Raw genomic sequence first — 20,667 nt, 5'->3', positions numbered from 1 at the left:
ACCTCTCATAGCCTGTGCGGCGAGAGCCGTTATAGGAACCATTGCAACTGGAAGAATCCTGAGGGTCGGAATGCGACGTGATCAACGACTCCGTTTGCGCGGCTAATATCTATCTGGTTGAGTCTCTCAGTTGCGGTGTCTCTTACGAGCTTTGTCTCGACTCAAGGCTATAAAGAGACTGGGCCTCCTCCTTATTTCTACGTTCAGTCTTTCAACCACTGTGGACCTATTAAAACATTACACGAACTGAAGCCTTTAAGATGCCTTCATCGGAGGATGAGATTGTACTTGACTGGGAGGGTGTTGTGGATGGACTTAATTTGCAGACTTCCAGAACATCTGAGAGACTGAACCAGATAGATCGTGTTCGTGCGAACGGTATTGGTGACCACATCGCGTTGCCCCAGCTAGCGGTCTGTGGAGACTAATCAGCCGGAAAAAGCTCTGTGTTGGAGGGCATCAGTGGTATCCCGTTTCCTCAGCAAGACGGTCTCTGCACCCGGTTCGCAACAGAGATCATTCTGCGCCATGACCCTAGAGAACAGCGTGCTACAGCCACGATAATACCTCATGTTTCTCGTACGGAGGAAGCAAAAACCCTCTTAAGCGGGCTCCGTCGACATATACACGACTTCACAGAGCTTCCAGCTATTATTGAGGCCGCTACAAACCTAATGGGCGTTCGAGGAAATGGCGCAGATATAGATGCACCTGCCTTCTCTGCTGATGTTCTCCGCTTGGAACTGGTCGGCCACACTGGACTGCATTTAACGATAGTTGATCTACCGGGTTTGATTTCGGTGTCTGAAGTGGAAGAAGACGTTGAGCTTGTTGAGCAGCTTGTGGATTCATATCTTGAAAATCCACGAACAATTATCCTAGCTGTGGTACCGGCGAGCAGTGATGTTGATACACAGAAAAATCATCCAGCGCGCTCGTCACTACGACCCGGCCGGCTATCGAACCGTGGGAATTATTACTAAGCCCGACCTTATTAATGCTGGTACAGAAACCCGTATTGCACGCTTGGCAAGCAATTTAGATCGTACAAAACTGAACCTGGGCTTTTTCCTTGTAAAAAACCCTTCGCCAGCTGAGCTGCAGAAGGGCATCACCATATCGGATCGCCGAAGGGCGGAGGTAGACTTCTTCTCAGCTGAGACTTGGAAATCACAGCACATGGATCCATCCCGTATAGGAACAGACAATCTGCGAATGTTCTTACAGGATCTTTTAGACAGTCATATAGAGCGGGAGTTGCCTAGAGTACGCGAAGATGTGCAACGGCTGCTTAATGCAACCAACGATGAATTGGTAGACCTGGGTATGGAACGTTCAACACCAAACCAGATTCGGGTGTACTTGACGAGGATCAGCAGCGATTTTCACAACGTGGTAAAAGCTGGCATTGAAGGGGCATATGCTGGTCGTGACGCGATATTCTTCCACGTGAATCGCAATGATATATCCATTCGGCTTCGCGCAGCTATTCACAGTGAGAATGAAGAGTTCGCTGCGTACATGAGACAGCAGAGCGTGAAGCGAAAAGTGGTCGCAGACGAGGACTTGGATACAGCCGAAGCCGAGGAGGATCAATTGCTTGTCACAGATGATCAAATGATGTCGTGGATTCGCAAGGTATGTGATATGTTGTGCACTTGATTTTGGTATACCGCTGACCTGTTCAGATATACAAGCAGACGAGGGGTCGAGAGCTGCCAGGTAACTATAACTTTGCCTTGCTCACAGAATTGTTCCATGTTCAATCAGAGCGATGGCAGAACATTAGTCGTCGCCATGTTGAGGATGTTGTGTCATTGGTGGCTCGTTTCATTCAGTCTGCGTTGGCATTTATAGTCAAGGACTCAAAAGTTCGCCAAAGCCTAATGAAGACGATCAAAGTCACGCTAGACACCAACGCGAGAGATGCCTATGAGGAACTGGATAAACTTCTCCAAGATGAGGCGTGCCATCCCATCACTTATAACCATTATTATACAGATAATATCCAGAAAGCACGACTTGATCGGTCCAAAAGAGCCCTTGAAGTGACTATGGGTGATGCAATCCGCGAAGACCGGCACGACAAACCCCGCGTCAGCAATTCGCAAGTTGAGATCGACAGATTATTGTCATCTCTTCAAGAGCGTGTAATAGTTGATATGACGGAGCTGGCATGCGTGGAGGCAAAATCTGACTTGGCCGCCTATTACAAGGTACGAATACAGTCTACTATGAGTCCTATTCACGTTCGCTCAGCTAAACTAGGCTAGGTCGCCATGAAATCATTTGTGGACAACGTTTGTCGCCAAGTAATCGAGAAGCATATACTTGCCAAGCTTCAAAATGTTTTCAACCCACTTACCGTTAGCACATACAACGACCAAGATCTGCTCCACTTGGCCACCGAATCGCCTGAGATATGCAACCGTAGGGCTGAGGCGCTACGGCTGCAAGAAGCCCTAGAGCAGAGCCTACATGATCTCGGCGTTTAATTGTGTTATGCTTGCCGGTCTGTTCCTGGTTTTTCTCCCTTCGGGGGTTTTTCCCATGGACTTGACGCAAATGCGGGACCAGATATTGTTTGTTCTATTTTAGTATTGTGTTAGTTTTTTCTTACCTGCGGTGATTCTGTATATTAACATATTGAGAGAGGCAATTCATAAAGCTACTTTAGTTAAATGATCGTGTAAATATGAGTCAATGTAATGTTATGTTGGATTGTTGGATTTTGTGGGTGCACTAAGGTGCATATACGTACGTACGAAGCACTTGAGTCAATCTCAATAGGTGATTCTTTCAGTTCTGTGTTGTCCCCTTCTAAGTACATCATGTTCCAAAGCCGCGTCTATATAGACCTTCTCCTGAGCTGATTTGTAAGCTATCCCATGGGGTAAACCTGAGACCATTCTCTTACACATAACATTTCGGATTGATCGCTTCATTTGATGGCTTCATTGGAAAGCCAGCTTATCTGACACATCTCGATTGCATGAAGCAACCAACAGATTTACTTTGGGCTAATCCTGAATAGTATCTTTACAAGGATGGGAAAGGGAGAGGTAACTAGCAAGAATGTATGTACTGAGTTGTCTGTTCCGTTCTCTATCATTTTCTTTTTTATACCACTATGGATATAATGGCTTTCTTATATTTGTGCTTCGGCATAAGAAATGAGTTCAATTCCCCAGTGTATTCTCCGTGATTTACAATATAATGTATTATATTAGGAATCCCGCCTCTCTGTCTGATTTCTGTCCTATACCACTATACCTTACCATACTAGATCATCTAGTATGCGCGGAGCTTTTCGGTCCAGGTGGTTCCAACATATCATATATGACCTCCAGGTTAATTCAAATGGTCCTTGTTTTCTTCGTGGTAGATCTTGTCAGATAATCCAGATATCCAGAAGTAGTCAAATGAGGCAATCAATCAGAAGCTCTGTCTCATGGCCCCCAGATTTACCCCTCAGGACAGGTCAGAATCATGTCGACCCTACGTGTCAGATTCCACAACAATCTTACCGCAAAATTGTCTATATAACCCAGCTTTGCATCCCGAGGCATTAGAGAAGGGACAGAGAACTCAATCAATGCAATCTTGCTAGTCACTTCTTCCTTTTTCATCATAGTGATCTACTGTTCAGGATTGGCCTGGTGTGAACCTACCAATCCGACAGATTTCGCGACATTCTAACATATGTTCCTTTCAGAACATGCGAAGCTTTACTCCGATTAAGTTAGGCCCAGCATGGAGCATGAAACAGACGTCGGTCATGGACAGTCGTAATATTATTGCGTCTATATAGCCAAATGTGCTAGGATACGTATTGTATACCCGACTTAGTTCAACACGCGAATGACGGACCTGCCACTTCGAAAAGACGCATCACAGCTATCGTGACAACCAGATACCCCATGACAACATCATGCAAGCCAGTTTGCAGTATTTCCTCTCGAATCACACCATTATCAGTTCTCCATTCCATGACTGATCCAGCAGCACCTAGATTGACCCCTGAGTCTAGTTTCTTCTCTTTAAGCTCCTCATAACTTATTCCTCCAGGTATCGAAGCGTTAACTGCACACCAGAAGACGACTTCCGTGTGATGCCATGGAATATCATAATCATCTTGGGCATGCACAATTGTGAGGCGGTATTTCTCGCTATTAACTTCGTTGGCACGAATATATTGCGCAATGCGGCCTTTACTTGACCATTTATCTCGTATAAAGCGTTGGAGGTAGATAAACAGCATAGGGAACTTTTTGAGCGGTGAAAGCATTGGAATTATTCCTGCAACTCGATAGGTCGAAACCAACATCGCGCAATCGGCAAATGGCGCAACAAGGACTATGCCTGCGAAAATCATGGACGGTGACCGTAATGCAAGCTGTCCAGACATGGCGACGCTCACTGCAGTGCCCATAGATTGACCAAAGATAAGGATTCGAGAGGCAGGAATACCAGCGACTTTCGTAGCCCAGTCTATAATGGTGAGCGCATCTAATATAAGGCCACTCTCAGATGGCGAACCCGTGCTTTGTCCAAATCCACGATAATCAAATGTTAGGACTTACCTTTGTAGCTCTTTCACGTGTTAGAGCACTTGATGGTGTCCTAAGAGCCTTTCGACTACCAACGCTTTGTGCGTAAGAAGCCAGATAAGTCAATCATTATGAGAGAAGAAGATGCCCGTTCTCGTCACGGGCAGCCTGTTTTTATCCCCCTCTCCTGTACAATTGACGTACGGCTGTGAACTAACCGGTCTCTAGTTTAATGATGTCTCTCCGCAACCTCAATTACTGCCACAACTTGCTCAAAACTATGTTCGAGCTACATTAGTTATTCTATCCTATCCTCAGCGTGGTTACTCGGCCATTCCCCGTGGCTAGCCCCACGCTCCTCCTAATGACGAGATTGCATGATTGTGATCCTCATCACTGCGTCTTCCTCCTAACATTCATCTGATATGTGCATACTTACTACTATATCAATTCGTGACAGATTTTATGGGGGTCGAAAAGGGGGCGGTACAGTAGCGGGGATGGGTTTGGATTCGGGACTGAGATCAAAATGCTTGTTACAGTATTACTGTAACCAGGAATCGAAATCTCTATTCTTCTTTTCTACTTTCTGGTGGGTGAAAATATTACTCACATAATCAGCTAAGCAGCGCAAGCTTACTCTCTACTATAATTTTGGTGGATAAATGCACTATAGAGACCTTGTATTTCGTACAGTGCCTCACAACCATTTTGATCGTGTATGGTTTTGTCTAGACAGTACAATTCAAAATGGAGAATATGTACAATCAGCATTAGCAAAGCTTCGCATTCTTACTCTTTGGATCAACCGCAGTCCTCAAGGAAGACAAAAATGGAAGCAAGTCCGCAAATATATGAGTCTTTCGGGAAAATAGTTGGAACTCAACATACCGGATGCTTGATGACGGCCTCAAGGCTAAAGCTCAAATCAATCAACTCGCATCATTAAAGACCATTGTCCCTTCTATTATAGGCAGTGGTTGGGACATCTATCTCAAATTCGTCGCATACTCAGTAAGTTCAATGAGCTTATATTATTTGTGTTAGAATGGAGACCTCAAATAAGCCTTGCTATCCCGGTCTGCTATGAACTTCATAATCTAGTACAGTATCTGAAGGTTCAGAAGCACAAGGGTCCTTCAAGGAATTAGATCCCGATATTGCTCCTGTAATGAACAAAAGTCTGAAAAATTACATGAAAAATTATACTTTTATGGATGAATCTGAGATATACTACACTATACAATATTGATTTTAGATCCTAGGTTCAAAGGAGATCTCATTCTAAAAGAGTTAGAGGATACGGAAGCTGGCATCTAATTCCTCAAGCTCCTCGTGATAGTTTACATGTAAAAATACCCATCTACAAGAAGTGAATTGCCGATACCAGTACCTAACATATCTGATCAAATTACTCTCGAGCTTACTCATACCAATGTCGAATCTCGAATACACAACGGTTACATAGAACCTGAATCATCATTACCTGTTACAGACCGATTCGAAACCTCCTTCACACACTGTCATATAAATTTTTCTCCACTGCTAAGGCTATTATTAAAGCCAGTGCAATAATACTTAAGCCAGTATTTTATCTTTCACCATGACACTGACCTCTCAATATAGTACAAAAACGGTCAAATATCAATAATCAGTTATTGAGCCAGCGCAAATATTGGTGTACAGAAATGGTATCATAAAGACTAGTCTAATCATGTTGGACCAGCTTCAGGCAACAGCCTTAAATGTGGGGAAGAATAACGGTGTGTAAAAAGGTAAAGGAGGTTTTGAGTCTGTCTGTATGTATGATATTCACCGATATTTTGATACCTCTAGCTACCAGAGTGAAGTCTGAATTGAGCCCTCAGTTGTAAATTAATATGTATGTGTTCCTTCCTGATTGTAGGCTGGTTGTGAACTGAGTACCTTGGGCCTCAGCACTGTACATATCTAGCACCTGCTGTAAAGGTTCGTTCTCACTTCAACCCTAACTCAGGTCTTGTTCTTGTTTGCTATTATTAGTGTCTGAATTCCGTTAATTTCTTTGTTACATCTTTGTATGAGCACTCCCTCACTCTATTCTGAAAATATCTTCTCTTCACTGGGAGCCCTAGTACACGTAATTTCCCAGCGAATGCGATACCATGACACAGGCATGGAGTTAGACGATGTTTAGTAAATCTGTAGTAATTTGTCAAACAGTTAAACTCCTTACGTTATGTGGTTGCATAAGAGTTTAGCAAATTTTCTTCACTGCCGGAGGAGATTTAGTAATTAGGGGAGTTTCTATAAAAGGCTCCAAGTCTCCCCAAAAAGGAGAACTGGGAAAATAATTCTGTGTTGAAGATGCAGGGAGCACCGGCAAGACGAACTTGGATGCCTAGAGATGATGACTACGTGAGGGAGTGGTTCATCACGCTCCAGGAGGATATAGATCACTGGGCAAGATCTTGTGCTCTCCAAGCACAGATTACGGATTCAGGAAAGAATAATGTCCTTTCTGAATTGGATGGCTATGTCCGAAATAGGGACTGGGACACACTCGTCTCCGGCACGAAAAATTATGCGAGAATTCTTGTGGAAGCGTTGTTAGCAAAGGATATTTTTGAGAACATCTTTGGTAACCCATTCTTCTGTTTTGATGAAGAGACTAAGCAGGAGGAACAATCTCGTCCATCATTTGGTACACAACTTCTTGAACTTTATCATGAAATGCAAAAAGGTCTCCCCTCCCATTTCTATTTTAGCCCCTGCTGATAGATAATGCTTACTTCTTTTTTCAACAGTGAATGAAGTAGGAGCGCATATTTGGCGCTCTGACACCCTTCGACTCTTGAACATGCTTACGCACCCGGGACAAGAATCAAATCTTACCTCTAAGGTGCAAGAGGCTAAAAGACTACTAAACAACATACAAGTACCAGACAACGTCCACCTTCCGCAGTCAGGACCGGAGCCATTCTTCTGTTTTAACAAAGAGACTAAGCAGGAGGAACAATCTCGTCCATCATTTGGTACACAACTTCTTGAACTTTATCACGAAATGCAAAAAGGTCTCCCCTCCCATTTCTATTTCAGCCCCTGCTGATGGATAATGCTTACTTCTTTTTTCAACAGTGAATGAAGTAGGAGCGCATATTTGGCGCTCTGACACCCTTCGACTCTTGAACATGCTTACGCACTCGGGACAAGAATCAAATCTTACCTCTAAGGTGCAAGAGGCTAAGAGTCGACTAATAAATGGTCTAACAAACCCTTCCCGCTTTCCGGGCCCGGAGCCAAGTCTTACCTCTAAGATGCGCGACTCGAGAAAACGAGTAAGCATGAAACGAGCAGAAGACTTCTTGCAGGGTCCTGTGCAGTCATTATTATGTGTAGATTTGAATAATAAGCGCGAGGAAAGCCTGAAAGAAATCTATATCTGGGCGGCCGAGCTAGCTGCTTTTCTGTGGACAGAGAGGGCGTACATGACAATCGACAGACTGCCCCGGCTAAACGTGTTTCCTATAAATTCCCCAGAAGTGTTGGCTCATCCTTCTCACAAGCTCCATGAGGAAGAGGAAGACATCGACAGGATGGAACAAAAAAATATTTTGCTCGTGGTGTATCCGCTCGTCTCAGCCTTTGGATACGATGACGGAGATTCTTACGATCAGAGTACCGTATGGGCGAATGGAATCGTGTTGATTGAAGACCGATGAATAATATATATTCTCTTTGGACTCTAGGGAAAATCTAGCTCTGTTTTGTGTGTCTGCTTCTCCAAGGCGTAGTGTGAATGAATGATATATTCTACGCCTAGAGGGATGAACTTATAGCGTAGTTAACTTGTAGGAATTAAAGGACACCACAGATTTTCACTAACCACACCACAACTGATTAGTTACCTAATATTAGTCGTTATGTAGATCTCGCTCAACTGCCTTATATCCTGCCAATCCTTTCTGTACTCGTAGATTACTGTAACTAAAGAGCATCACACTATTCAGTTGATCTTGTCCACAATCAGGTTAATATAGCAAAGAGGGCTACACCCCTTGCGCCTAACAGCTTCACTAGGATAATGGGCCTTCTATGCGTCCACCAAATTGCACGGCTACTAAAGGAAATTCATCCTATTCCATTGACGGATATTCATCCTTTTTGGAGGCAGTATATAGCACCAGACGACCAATCCGAGTACCTACGACTGCTCGAACCTCGACTGCCTACATCGAAGGCAAAAGATCAGATAGAAAGAGTGGAAATCCAAGTATTGAAAAGAGGACTCCAACTGCAACTGCAACGGGCAAGTAAAAAGTGCCTTCTAAGTGCTCGAACTGCGGAGAAATTGGGCATACAATCAGATCGTGCAAAGTATAATAATTTCAATCAATCTGCATGCCAAGTTGAGGCATCCTAATCCAAAAAAAAAAAAAAAAAAACTTCACTAAGCTATCAATTCAATTGCTAATGCGCAGTTGTAGTGAGATTACATAACGACTAATATTAGGTAGTCAATCAGTTGTGGTGTGATCAGTTAACTATAGCATGAACTCGTAGTAGCCTAGTCCCTCGTGGAAAGTCACCTTCTCGGTGAGGGACGTCAGTAAGCTGGATTACATGGTGTAACTGAAGCCGAGAACTTTCCAAATCGAACTGTCGGAACGTGAATATCAACCCTACGCGTTTCGGTACTGGATATTAGTTAGATAGTCGTGCCGCGTATATATTTAGCTAACTATCCCCCGTCCCCGTTACTCTTGGCTTGGTAGATGGCATAGTGAAAAGCACCATCCAGAAAACACCTACCCGGGTAGCTATTTTACTGATTATCATAGAGCCTACAACTTCGGCCGCGTAGACGCTATACTTACCGGATTTTACTAACAGTAGCTCACGTGCCCTACCGGTTCGGCCACATTTCGATTTTGTAGTCCCTCGTGTGCTATCAGGAGTTGTCGCTGGCGAGACATTCAGCTACTTCAAGCGCTATTTTAAGAGTACTCTTGGCAGATCACTACTAAGGGAAGAAATTCGCGGAACTACATCGAGAATGGACGCGCGGGGAATCCGCTTCCAGAGGGATAGGTTATTGCTTTTGTGAGAACATGTCTACAACGTATGGGCTAGAGGGATTTTTGCAGTTGATACAGCTTTTCCTCTCGACTTGAGCACAGTGTATACAATGCAGGACAAATAGCGTATTGGAGCCCTTCAGGCCTGATGTCTCCGGACGTAATGAAGTTACTACTACTACTACTACTACTACTACTACTACTGTACTATCAAGCAACTGCTTAGAGTGGAAAACTGATTAGGTATTCTCATGCAAATGTTTGGTATTGTCATACTTGGACTGATGTGTAATCACCAGAGAGGAGCTCGGGAAATTGAGTTAGCATACTTACTGTTCGTCAGAGCAGCACTTCCACCCGATGATCATAGCTAGTGGAAAGTAAGAGCCTTCGCATTACAGAGCATACCTTTATGCAGGCCATATATTACTACAAGAGATAGGTACAGTATGGATGGATGGATGGATGATTTCATTTACCCTGACCCCTCGCTACTCTAGCGATATGCAGGTTACAACCACTATCTGTATCCTTGTAGCTCTAATTACAGTCATCGTCACATTTCTTACAGGCGAACTTTATGCCTCGCCTAGGGGCCTGTGGTCGGCCTTTGCCTTGGGTTCTGTTGTTGTGGGTCCTTTGGCCCACGGCTACAAAACCTTTGAGATGCTTCCGCAAAGTCCAGAACAGCATCTAGAATGCCGCCCGGCGCAGAGCTGCTAGTAATCCCTTGTCCCTTTGCTCCAAGCATGAGCGATACGTTGCCGAACGCGTCGCCGGCCTCCTTCCGTAGTCTCTGTCGTTCTGTTGTTAATCTCGGGCAGTCAATTAGAATGTGGACGACCGTTTCTTTCGCTCCACATTCACATTTATTATCCTCATGATGCCGGAGAGCTTTCCCATGGGTTGCAAGCCAAGAGTGTCCTGTTCGTAGTTGAGTTAGTAAGTAAGCCCGGTTCCGGGGCAACGATTGGTATAGCCGGCGGGAATGGATGGCCGGGAGCTTGGTATCAATTCTCTGTAGGTGGGTTCCTTTATTGGATGTCTTCCATTCGTCTTCCCATTCCTTTAAGATCTGTCTTTGAATTGCTGCTTTCTCCCGCGAGACCGGTCGACAGAAGGGGTGTGTCTTAGTCGGGCCAACCGCTGCCTTGGCCAGGCGGTCCGCTGCATCGTTCCCCAGATTGTCACAGTGACCGGGGATCCATTGGAGATGGAGAGGAATGCCGCGGCTATCTAGTTCGTAAGCTGACTGGTTGATTGCCTCGATCACTCTTTGTCCAGATGTGTTGCGTGGGTTCTTGATGGCTTGTATTGCTGACTTGCTATCACTCAGGATTGTTATTGCTTCACCCGCTCCGGGTCTGGTGGACTGTCCGTTTTGGTGGAAGATTTTGAGCGCCAGACTGATTGCGTAGTAGACGCCAATTAGCTCAGCTATGTGGATGGACCAATGTGCCATTGGGCCTATAGCCGTTTTGCGAGACACCACTATGTTCTGGTTGCGGTCTAGGACCACTGCCGCTGCCCCCAAGTGGTTGTCATGTCCCGAGGCGTCGGAGTAGACCACTTGGTGAGGGTTTGTAAGGAGGGATGCGGCGTTCTTCCGTGCCTTTTCTTGGTCTAGGTTGATGTTAATTTCCTTAAATGCTGGTAGTTTCCACGGGGCTGTCGGTTTGGGATTGATAGTCTCTAATCTGCTGAATTGCTCAAGGCTCATGGTTTTCATGGCTTCAGCAAGGGGAAATCGCGGGCCGCTGCCATTGCCACTGTTATCCTGTCGTCTTCTGGCCCTTGATAGTACTCCTTATATTGGGTGGTCCCACGGGAGTGTGAGTAAGTTGACAATGGTTATCTGCGCTCTCTGGCGGAGACGAAGGCGGGTTGGTAGTGTGAACAGTTCGACTTCCATAGTGGCGGTCGCCACCTACTTAAATGCTGACAGAATTCGTATAAGCGCTGATCTCTGGACTGTGTTGAGGGCCCTGAGATGCATCTTATCTTTTGTGGGGCTGTGCCAGACCGTGGACGCGTAGTCTACAATCGGGGTGACGCAGGCTTGGTATAATTGTCGCATTTGGCCTGGGCGCAGATATCGCAGGCCACCCAGCGCCGTGTTGACTCTCGTGGCTCTCTTTAACACCTGTTATACATGCGGTTTCCATTGGAGCTCATTATCGAATACCACGCCGAGGAGTTTGGCGGTGGTGCTTGCTTTAATGGTGGTGCTCTGTATAATCAGCTGTCCTTTACTCAGCTTGTTCTTTTTCTGGGTCAGATGGATTAGTTCTGTTTTCTCTGCCGCGAAGCATGAGCCTGTTTGTTTCGCCCACTGTTTGATTCGTGGAATGTCGTCCTCCTGTAGTCTTCGGAGGTTCTTGTCTGCGGATAACCCCACGACCCATCGGAAATAGTCATCAATGAACGCCGATGAGCCGCCTTTGTGGTCGACTGGCTGGTTTACCAAATCAGCGTTGAAAAAGATGAACAGTATTGGCGATAACGGAGATCCTTGGGTCAGACCCGCGTTCTCTAGGGGAACTATGGTGGATTCAAAATCGTTAAAGGTAATGCTAGCGGTCCGCTCTTCCATAAAGCTAGTGATCCAGGCTCGGAGAACTGACGGAATCCCTTTCGCTTTGAGTTGGCTGTCGAGAACACCTCCATTGACCCCATTGAAGGCCCCTTTGAGATCGAACGCGACCAGCGTTATTACCTTGGATCAGAGCCATGCCTTGTCAATTGCATTAGACAGTATCAGAAGTGCCTGTTCTGTGTTGCGTCCTGGTCTACCGCCAAACTGAGTGTTTGGCAGTAGGTTATAGGTCTCTGCGTAGTAAGAGAGACGTTTTGCAATAACCGCTTCTAGGACCTTGCCAAGCGTGTTCAGGAGCGAGATCGGTCGGTACGCTCCTGGGATGGTATAATCTGGTTTGTTTGGTTTCTGGAGGACCACGATTCTCGCTCTTTTCTATTGTCGTGGGTAATATCCGAGGTTAATTGATGCTATGAAGATCTGGAAGATCTCTTCGCTGAGGTACGGCCAAATTTACTTTCATACCAGCGTTGGGATTTCGTCTTCTCCTGGAGCCTTCCTGGTTTTCATGCGCTGTAGGGCTCGGTAGACCTCTTCCTTGGTAATTGAATCCCATCGAATTTTTTCATTGTGTTTCGGGTCTTCCATGGCTCCTGGTGCTACTATCTTAGGGAAGAATGCATCCATGAACAATTTGGCTTTACATGTATTGTCTACCACCTCATTTGTGCCGTCTTTCAGTGGTGGAATATAGCCATACGATTCCCGCGGTTTCATGTATGATGCTGCTTTCCAAAGATGTCCTTCTCCCGCCTTATCAAGGAACTCCTTCCAGTGTTGTGATTTGACTTTCTCGATGGTTTGCGTCCACGCGCGGTGTTTTCTTTGCATGTCTTGGAAAAGGGCATTCGATACTGTGTGTTGGCGGCCTCTTGTGGCGCAGCTCTCTTGTCATTTGCGATGGGCCCTGTTGACCTCTCCTTGTTGTAATTTCAGCTCTGGGGAGAACCATCGTTTGGCGTACGGTGATGGTTTCATTTCTGGCGTGTGTTAGTCTATGGCCTTTGTTGTACAGGAGATGAGCTTTTCTACTACTCTATCGAGCTCTGTGATTGACTGGATTGTAGAGAGAGGCGCCATCTGAGCGTGCACTGATTTCCCAATCTTTTCCCAGTCTGATCGGTCGTATGCCTTCCTAGGTTTTGGTTCTGCATTCCGTACTGGTTGAAGGGACCATTGCGAGTAAGTGGCCCGGTGATCCGACCCATAGTGGTCATGGTACAGGTGGTATTTTACAACGCTCTCTGGGTCAATCATTGTAACAATTTCCAATCCCAACCGGATAACGCATTTGTTAATCAATCAAAAATTGCAGCGGAAATCCGATCATCATAAGTACGATCCTGCCGTTTGCCGGCTGCAAGATGAAATATGTGGCATAGAACGAGACACAACGCTGAAAATACCGGCTTGGATGTTCGCAGATTATTCAAAAATCGAATTCCCAGCCAGCCAGCAAAAAAACGATCATAAGCATCTCAGCAACATCCTTACATGGTGGCAGAAGACTAGCTGGCTTAGAAGCATTTACTTCAACAACTTCGACAGATATATATCGATGCTGTCTTTTATCGATCCAAATACCTTGACAAATGGACTGGAGGAAAAATACGCCTTGGCGTTGTATGTCGAAAGCAGATTACTCGGGATTACAGGTGAACTATGCTCTCCAGGTTCAAGTCGGGTTATGCCAGTTGTTTCAAAGCCGAGATTCTACCGAGCAGTCATGAGTCATTACCTTGACTCGAGAATGCTTCAATTTGGTAAATTTTGCGAAGCTCTGGAAAGTTCTAGTGCCCTATTCGAGAACATTAGGCATTCATGGTCCGACAGTTCGAATTGTACCTTGAAGGAATCGTTTGAAGTTTTGGAAGTATTTGATTTCATACACAATTTTATGCTTCTCTCTACACTTGGCAGTCCAGAGACTCTTGAGGGGTGGGCAGAGGCTATTCGCGATGATCGGAATCTGACCTTCAGTCACCGACATTCCTTGCTCTTAAACTGGATGTTTCTCCTATCGCGCTTGCAGCCATATTTGACGCCATTTGACATCCTTGCCAATTTCCTTGAGGATAAATTGAGTGACGAGACTTTGCGCTTTTTCTCTTCGCTACTTACCGTTTCAGGGCATTATAAAGAACCTCCCAATATGAGCGATATAGAAGATAGCATTTCACGCGGCCTGAAAGAGGATTATTATGTTGCCAGCAAACTCTGGGAGGTTTATCGCCGTCATGATTATGGATGGAGACATAGCGTTCGAGGCAGGGTATTTGACGAAGATTTCAGTCCAAAGAAGGTTGCAGACGAGATAAAAAATTTCGAAAATCACAGTCGCAACTGGTGGGAATTTTTAAGGGAAGCAGAAGATGACCAGTCGCGAGATTTCCAAATCGCTATTCCCCAATACTATTCTAAGGAGGTATTTGACATGACGGACGACGGTGAAGCCGGAAAACTTTTCTTTACACTTCATGGAAAGGATCTTGAAACGATCAGGAAGATGTGTCCATCTACAAAAAGATCTATCATCATATCTAATTTATGATACTGTATCAACTTTTCTAGAAGATGATCATGCAACTCTTTCAGCATTATCACCCTGATCATCCGTTCTAGGGCTGTTTTAGCGGCGCTTTTGCATAGTTTAAGGTTAATCGAATATGATAGACATTCACGTGTGAGTTGTACTGTTGATCGTGTAAGGAGCGGGTCCATGCTATATCATAGTACCTGGCTGTTCTAGTAGGAAGGGACTCGGAAATGGCAAAGTACCGTCCTAGGTCTGGGCAGCGATACATGTAATTTACCGCCGTATCAAATTTGGGAATCTGCAATACCTTATGGAGAAAATTAATAGTACACGAGCCAGGGTTGTTCCGGATCTAACTGTATAAAGATAGTGAATATTTAGCGCTGTTTCAGTTGAAAGAGAAGAGATTAGTTGTTACTCTGAAGGTGCAAACTACTGTACGCACTGGTAAGAAAAAACATTTTTTTTTTCTTCGCACTCTTATTTCTTCGCACTCTTATTTCTTCGCACTCTTATTTCTTCGCACTCTTATTTCTTCGCACTCTTATTTCTTCGCACTCTACTTTATGCGCGCTCTCCCGCTGCGCGGTGCAGATAGGGGGCTCCCGCGTTACTTAACTACGCGTATTCTCGGGTTACTCGACGCGTTGGATTCCGACGCGTCGAATAAACCCAGCTATATGGATCTATTTAGTAGACACCATATTAAACCTCTCCACCTCGGTGGAGCAGTCTATTGAAAGATCGGCTGAGGCAACGCGAGATTCTTTCGATTACTACTGTTTAGAAAGATGCCTAGGGGCTTTCCGAAAGCCAAATTGATCGCAAGAGGGATATTGGATAGGAAAACCACCCGACACGAACCTGTTCTAGGAGAGTGACAGGGCACCCTCGAGTTCAGCCAGCTCTGAGATTGAGATAGAAACCCCAACGTTATGAAATTACCAATGAAGCTATCTCAACGAGGGCTGGAACGAAGCCTAAGTGCTCTTAGAAAGTAATGGAAGTTGTTAAGGCTGACAGAAAAGTGGTTGCCGGATGTGTTAAGGGCAAGGCCTACACTGAGACCGAACTACTTATCATTCTGGACAGACACAGCGCACCGCTTTCTAAGTATAAAGGCATAGGGTGGGAACTGAGCTAGGTTAGTAGGAGTCAACTATACAAGTATTATGCCAGGCGGGTATTACAAGTATTGACTTCTGCAAGACATGGTCGGCTGCTAGAGGGAGACTTCTAATAGTAACGGGAAACTACTTTATTATAGTAATAAAGTAGCGGGCCGTAGCACTATGAGGATGACCAGAGGGTAACTAGGAAGAATGTGTTCCTAGCTCGTACCTAGGCCATGGCTATCTAACTGGTATCTTTGCTTCCAACTCGTACTTGGGCCACAGCAGCGTGGTATCGCCGGCACCTATACTGATATTTTATTGGTATCTGTGTTTTCAACTCGTACTTGGACCGCTACTGTGTGGTATCGCCGGCATTTATATCTATTAGATTGGCAATGTGGTATCGCCGATATATTCTTTCTAGGAGGCCTACGGAGATCTTATAGTGGCTCGAGAGGACGGATGCGCATGTCGGTTGGCTTAGAGAAGGAGTGCATTGTGCCTGACTCGTACTCAGGTCCCTGGGATATATATCCTAGCGCGGTATCGCCCATAATGCAAATTGCCTTTGCGGCTGGCTTAAGGTGCAAACTCCAGAGATGTTGATAGCAGCAGATCTTTTGGCCTGGGGATCTGCCAATAGGAATGGGTAAAATCACCACCGAAGCGAGAAGGTAAGGTGGAAGATGGTATTGGTATCGACCGGACTTGTTAAGGCTTTGCCACAGGCGACCGCGAGCCGCCCAACTCCTATTGTCTCTGGCGCTCAGGGCCCTCAACACAGTCCAGAGATCAGCGCTCATACAAATTCTGTCAGCATTTAAGTCGGTGGCGACCGCCACTATGGAAGTCGAACTGTTCACACTACCGACCCGCCTTCGTCTCCGCCAGAGAGCGCAGATAACCATTGTCAACTTACTCACACTCCCGTGGGACCACCCGATACAAGGAGTACTATTGAGGGCCAGAAGACGACGGGATAACGGTGGCAATGGCAGCGGCCCGCGATTTCCCCTTGCTGAAGCCATGAAAACCATGAGCCTTGAGCAATTCAGCGGATTAGAGACTATCAATCCCAAACCGACAGCCCCATGGAAACTACCAGCATTTAAGGAAATTGACATCAACCCAGACCGAGAAAAGGCACGGAAGAACGCCGCATCCCTCCTCGCAAACCCTCACCAAGTGGTCTACTCCGACGCCTTGGGACATGACAACCACTTGGGGGCAGCGGCAGTGGTCCTAGACCGCAATCAGAACATAGTGGTGTCTCGCAAAATGGCTATAGGCCCAATGGCACATTGGTCCATCCACATAGCTGAGCTAATTGGCGTCTACTACGCAATCAGTCTGGCGCTCAAAATCTTCCACCAAAACGGACAGTCCACCAGACCCGGAGCGGGTGAAGCAATAACAATCCTGAGTGATAGCAAGTCAGCAATACAAGCCATCAAGAACCCACGCAACACATCTGGACAAAGAGTGATCGAGGCAATCAACCAGTCAGCTTACGAACTAGATAGCCGCGGCATTCCTCTCCGTCTCCAATGGATCCCTGGTCACTGTGACGATCCGGGGAACGATGCAGCGGACTGCCTGGCCAAGGCAGCGGTTGGCCCGACTAAGATACACCCCTTCTGTCGACCGGTCTCGCGGGAGAAAGCGGCAATTCGAAGACAGATCTTAAAGGAATGGGAAGACGAATGGAAGACATCCAATAAAGGAACCCACCTACGGAGAATTGATACCAAGCTCCCGGCCATCCGTTCCCGCCGGCTATACCAATCGTTGCCCCGGAACCGGGCTTACTTACTAACTCAACTACGAACAGGACACTCTTGGCTTGCAACCCATGGGAAAGCTCTCCGGCATCGCGAGGATGATAAATGTGAATGTGGAGCGAAAGAAACGGTCGTCCACATTCTAATCGACTGCCCGAGATTAACAACAGAACGACAGAGACTACGGAAGGAGGCCGGCGACGCGTTCGGCAACGTATCGCTCATGCTTGGAGCAAAGGGACAAGGGATTACTAGCAGCTCTGCGCCGGGCGGCATTCTAGATGCTGTTCTGGACTTTGCGGAAGCATCTCAAAGGTTTTGTAGCCGTGGGCCAAAGGACCCACAACAACAGAACCCAAGGCAAAGGCCGACCACAGGCCCCTAGGCGAGGCATAAAGTTCGCCTGTAAGAAATGTGACGATGACTGTAATTAGAGCTACAAGGATACAGATAGTGGTTGTAACCTGCATATCGCTAGAGTAGCGAGGGGTCAGGGTAAATGAAATCATCCATCCATCCATCCATACTGTACGCACTAATACGCAATGTTCGCTCCGTCATCGGTCCGATAGTTCAAAATTTGTTAAATCAAAATGTAGATCAGCTGCAGGGATGCGAAATTGAGATTCTTCAGGACACGTCTTGCGGTATTTTAAGGATCCCAAGATCTGTTGGACTTGTTCAGACTCTATCTTGTGACGAGTCACTTGCCTACTTATGAGGGAGAGATGGGAGAGTTAGCTGGTTTCAGCGTTAGAGGATGCTCACGGACGTGTATAACCAACCATTAGCAATCAATGCAACTGCGTCTAGGCCCAGTTAATCCTTACTGTGGCGGCCCATGCTAAGCTCTAAGCCCTAGATGCCCACCTTAGACATTTTTTCCCGGGTTGGCGCTTTTGACCGGCCTTTGTGATATGGAACTGCACGTCATGTCGATACTCTCCGAGTTATGTTTGTTTGATCTATATATCTAGTATTCAGTATGTTGGGGAGATTTCCGGTATATTCCTGGCAGGACTCATATGCGCTGTCTATCTATATGGCTCCAATCCCCAGCTGGATTCCGGTCTTCTTTCGATCTCTATACTTAGTTTTTCTTCGATAAGCTACTAATACCATTTTCACACCACACACCATTTTTGCCAAAACTGAAGATATTCTCTTGAACCCATCTTTTGTGAGGCATTTGTATGCAAATTTACTTCAGGTGACTTTGCACAATGAATGATATCAATCCTCGGGCGTCAGCCACATTGCACCGCTCAAGTAGTGCACAGGTCTTACCTTCAAATCCACATGAGGATGACGAACTGTTGCAATACCAGCTCAAGTTCTTAAAGGCAACAAACGCTGATGAAACGGAGCACATTGTACTTTCTCCAATTCTGATAGGAAATTTTCTTCGAGGGGGAGTTCTAGCTCTCGATCATCCACAGTATGGGCTTCTGGCAGGGATCAGCCAATTGCTGAAGGTCGTACATCCTGAACAGACAGCCCAAGACTTGTCGAACAACCATGATCCGCGGGTCTTTTTCAATGCGACAACTCCATCCAGCACGTTTATATGTGGATCTCAAGGTTCTGGAAAGAGCCATACCCTTTCTTGCTTGCTAGAGAACTGTTTGATACCCTCGAAACTCGGAAACTTACGCAGTCCTCTCACTGGGGTGGTCTTCCATTATGATACTTTCATCAGTGACAATATGGGCTCCCCTTGTGAGGCGGCATTCTTGTCGTCAAACCCTGCTGTGGAAGTTCGAGTATTATGCTCACCCACGAATATTCGAGGCATCAATGTAAGTTTTCAAGTAAGGGGAATTTTCTACTGCTGACTTTCGTTCACCACGCCAGGGAACGTACTCTCGCTTTGGAATCAACGTTCATCCGCTGGAGATTGACCAGAAAGATCTCAATACAAAGCGCATGTTAGATCTGATGGCTGTCGAGTCAAGTACTGGTACCATCCCTTTGTACATGCATACGGTTCAGCGGATCTTGAGGGAAATGCGAGTCTCTCAACAAGCTAGTGGATTGCCATTTGACTATCTTGAGTTTAAAAGGCGCGTTTTGGGGAGTGATTTAACTCCTGGCTAACTCGCGCCACTCAAGCAGCGGTTAGAAACACTGGAAAGCTTTATGCCGGAGACACAGACAACGCATCAAATAAACAAAAAGACTGGTCGCCAGAAGAAGAGGATTGGTCAAGCGAAAGGTACCATGTGGAAACCTAAGGTAAGACACGTTAACCATTGATTCATGCATAGGGTTGTTAACTAGAGACAGCCCGGCTGCCTTACAATTGTTGACCTATCGTGCCCATGTATATCCCCGGAGACTGCGTGTGCTCTGTTCAACATTTGCCTCGGGATTTTTTTAGAACAAGACCCTGCTGTTGGTCGGGTCGTTGCATTAGATGAGGCACATAAGGTACGTGTGGTACCTTCAATAATTTTACAGAAGAGTTTGCAGGTCTCTAATATCAGCCTTCCTTGCAGTACATGAATTCCTCCCCAGAATCCGCTGCTTTTACGAACAGCTTGTTATCGACTGTACGCCTGCAGCGTCATCTTGGGGCCCGAGTCATAGTCTCCACGCAAGAGCCAACGGTATCTACAGCACTTTTGAATCTTTGCTCAACCACGATTGTTCATCGCTTCACCTCTCCTGAGTGGTTGCGTATATTGCATAGACATCTTGCCGCCGCTGCGTATGATTCACAGCATGACGAACGAGTCTTTGCCGGGGCTATGGACGACGATGCCGATGCAGCTGACTCGGATACTCTATTTCATCGAATTGTTCGATTGCAAGTCGGCGAAGCTTTACTCTTCTCTCCAACTGCCATGGTCATTTCACAAGACTCTGAGGGTCAAGAGCCGACTTTCTGTTACCTAGGCGACAAGTATGTAACAATCAAAATACGAGCAAGAGTGACTGAAGACGGGGGTAAAAGCGTACTGTCCTCATAGCCAGTCCGCTCGACTCGTTGGCATGCTGCTTAACTTCTATGCTTGCTTATCTTTCGTACT

At 46.0% G+C, this 20,667-nt stretch overlaps 9 protein-coding genes across 9 annotated transcripts, besides 3 other annotated features; 6 read left to right on the top strand and 3 right to left on the bottom strand.

Moving 5' to 3' along the window:
• Positions 1-260: 260 nt before the first annotated feature.
• On the top strand, positions 261-2,495 carry TSTA_109440 (dynamin GTPase, putative; the record flags this gene model as incomplete). The annotated part of the gene is made up of 5 exons (XM_002488476.1): positions 261-413; positions 456-905; positions 931-1,638; positions 1,689-2,216; positions 2,274-2,495. The coding sequence occupies 5 exons, from the start codon at positions 261-263 to the stop codon at positions 2,493-2,495; spliced, it is 2,061 nt and encodes a 686-aa protein (XP_002488521.1).
• A 1,355-nt stretch (positions 2,496-3,850) lies between these two features.
• TSTA_109430 (uncharacterized protein) lies at positions 3,851-4,680 on the bottom strand (the record flags this gene model as incomplete). The annotated part of the gene is made up of 2 exons (XM_002488475.1): positions 3,851-4,491; positions 4,647-4,680. The coding sequence occupies 2 exons, from the start codon at positions 4,678-4,680 to the stop codon at positions 3,851-3,853; spliced, it is 675 nt and encodes a 224-aa protein (XP_002488520.1).
• A 2,216-nt stretch (positions 4,681-6,896) lies between these two features.
• On the top strand, positions 6,897-8,251 carry TSTA_109420 (uncharacterized protein; the record flags this gene model as incomplete). The annotated part of the gene is made up of 3 exons (XM_002488474.1): positions 6,897-7,272; positions 7,337-7,603; positions 7,668-8,251. The coding sequence occupies 3 exons, from the start codon at positions 6,897-6,899 to the stop codon at positions 8,249-8,251; spliced, it is 1,227 nt and encodes a 408-aa protein (XP_002488519.1).
• A 1,526-nt stretch (positions 8,252-9,777) lies between these two features.
• Positions 9,778-9,811: a microsatellite.
• A 385-nt stretch (positions 9,812-10,196) lies between these two features.
• On the bottom strand, positions 10,197-11,519 carry TSTA_109410 (uncharacterized protein; the record flags this gene model as incomplete). Its single annotated transcript, XM_002488473.1, has 2 exons — positions 10,197-11,394; positions 11,434-11,519. 2 exons carry the CDS (start codon positions 11,517-11,519, stop codon positions 10,197-10,199), a joined length of 1,284 nt encoding a protein of 427 aa, XP_002488518.1.
• Positions 10,398-13,475: a mobile genetic element.
• TSTA_109400 (reverse transcriptase, putative) lies at positions 11,754-13,460 on the bottom strand (the record flags this gene model as incomplete). The annotated part of the gene is made up of 5 exons (XM_002488472.1): positions 11,754-12,323; positions 12,361-12,374; positions 12,401-12,578; positions 12,669-13,036; positions 13,217-13,460. 5 exons carry the CDS (start codon positions 13,458-13,460, stop codon positions 11,754-11,756), a joined length of 1,374 nt encoding a protein of 457 aa, XP_002488517.1.
• A 454-nt stretch (positions 13,476-13,929) lies between the features above and the next one.
• Positions 13,930-14,754, top strand: TSTA_109390 (uncharacterized protein; the record flags this gene model as incomplete). The annotated part of the gene is made up of 2 exons (XM_002488471.1): positions 13,930-14,060; positions 14,124-14,754. 2 exons carry the CDS (start codon positions 13,930-13,932, stop codon positions 14,752-14,754), a joined length of 762 nt encoding a protein of 253 aa, XP_002488516.1.
• A 1,745-nt stretch (positions 14,755-16,499) lies between these two features.
• TSTA_109380 (uncharacterized protein) lies at positions 16,500-18,020 on the top strand (the record flags this gene model as incomplete). The annotated part of the gene is made up of 2 exons (XM_002488470.1): positions 16,500-16,528; positions 16,583-18,020. The coding sequence occupies 2 exons, from the start codon at positions 16,500-16,502 to the stop codon at positions 18,018-18,020; spliced, it is 1,467 nt and encodes a 488-aa protein (XP_002488515.1).
• Positions 16,629-17,819: a mobile genetic element.
• Positions 18,021-18,858: 838 nt separating the features above from the next.
• TSTA_109370 (uncharacterized protein) lies at positions 18,859-19,732 on the top strand (the record flags this gene model as incomplete). Its single annotated transcript, XM_002488469.1, has 2 exons — positions 18,859-19,434; positions 19,490-19,732. The coding sequence occupies 2 exons, from the start codon at positions 18,859-18,861 to the stop codon at positions 19,730-19,732; spliced, it is 819 nt and encodes a 272-aa protein (XP_002488514.1).
• A 42-nt stretch (positions 19,733-19,774) lies between these two features.
• On the top strand, positions 19,775-20,607 carry TSTA_109360 (uncharacterized protein; the record flags this gene model as incomplete). Its single annotated transcript, XM_002488468.1, has 3 exons — positions 19,775-19,870; positions 19,973-20,065; positions 20,134-20,607. The coding sequence occupies 3 exons, from the start codon at positions 19,775-19,777 to the stop codon at positions 20,605-20,607; spliced, it is 663 nt and encodes a 220-aa protein (XP_002488513.1).
• Between the last annotated feature and the right edge of the window lie 60 nt (positions 20,608-20,667).

The sequence above is a fragment of the Talaromyces stipitatus genome, genomic scaffold (assembly GCF_000003125.1).
Source record: "Talaromyces stipitatus ATCC 10500 scf_1105507295491 genomic scaffold, whole genome shotgun sequence".
NCBI lineage: Eukaryota > Fungi > Ascomycota > Eurotiomycetes > Eurotiales > Trichocomaceae > Talaromyces > Talaromyces stipitatus.
Note: the sequence above shows the minus strand (reverse complement) of the source record. Positions and strands in the feature narration are given on the sequence as shown.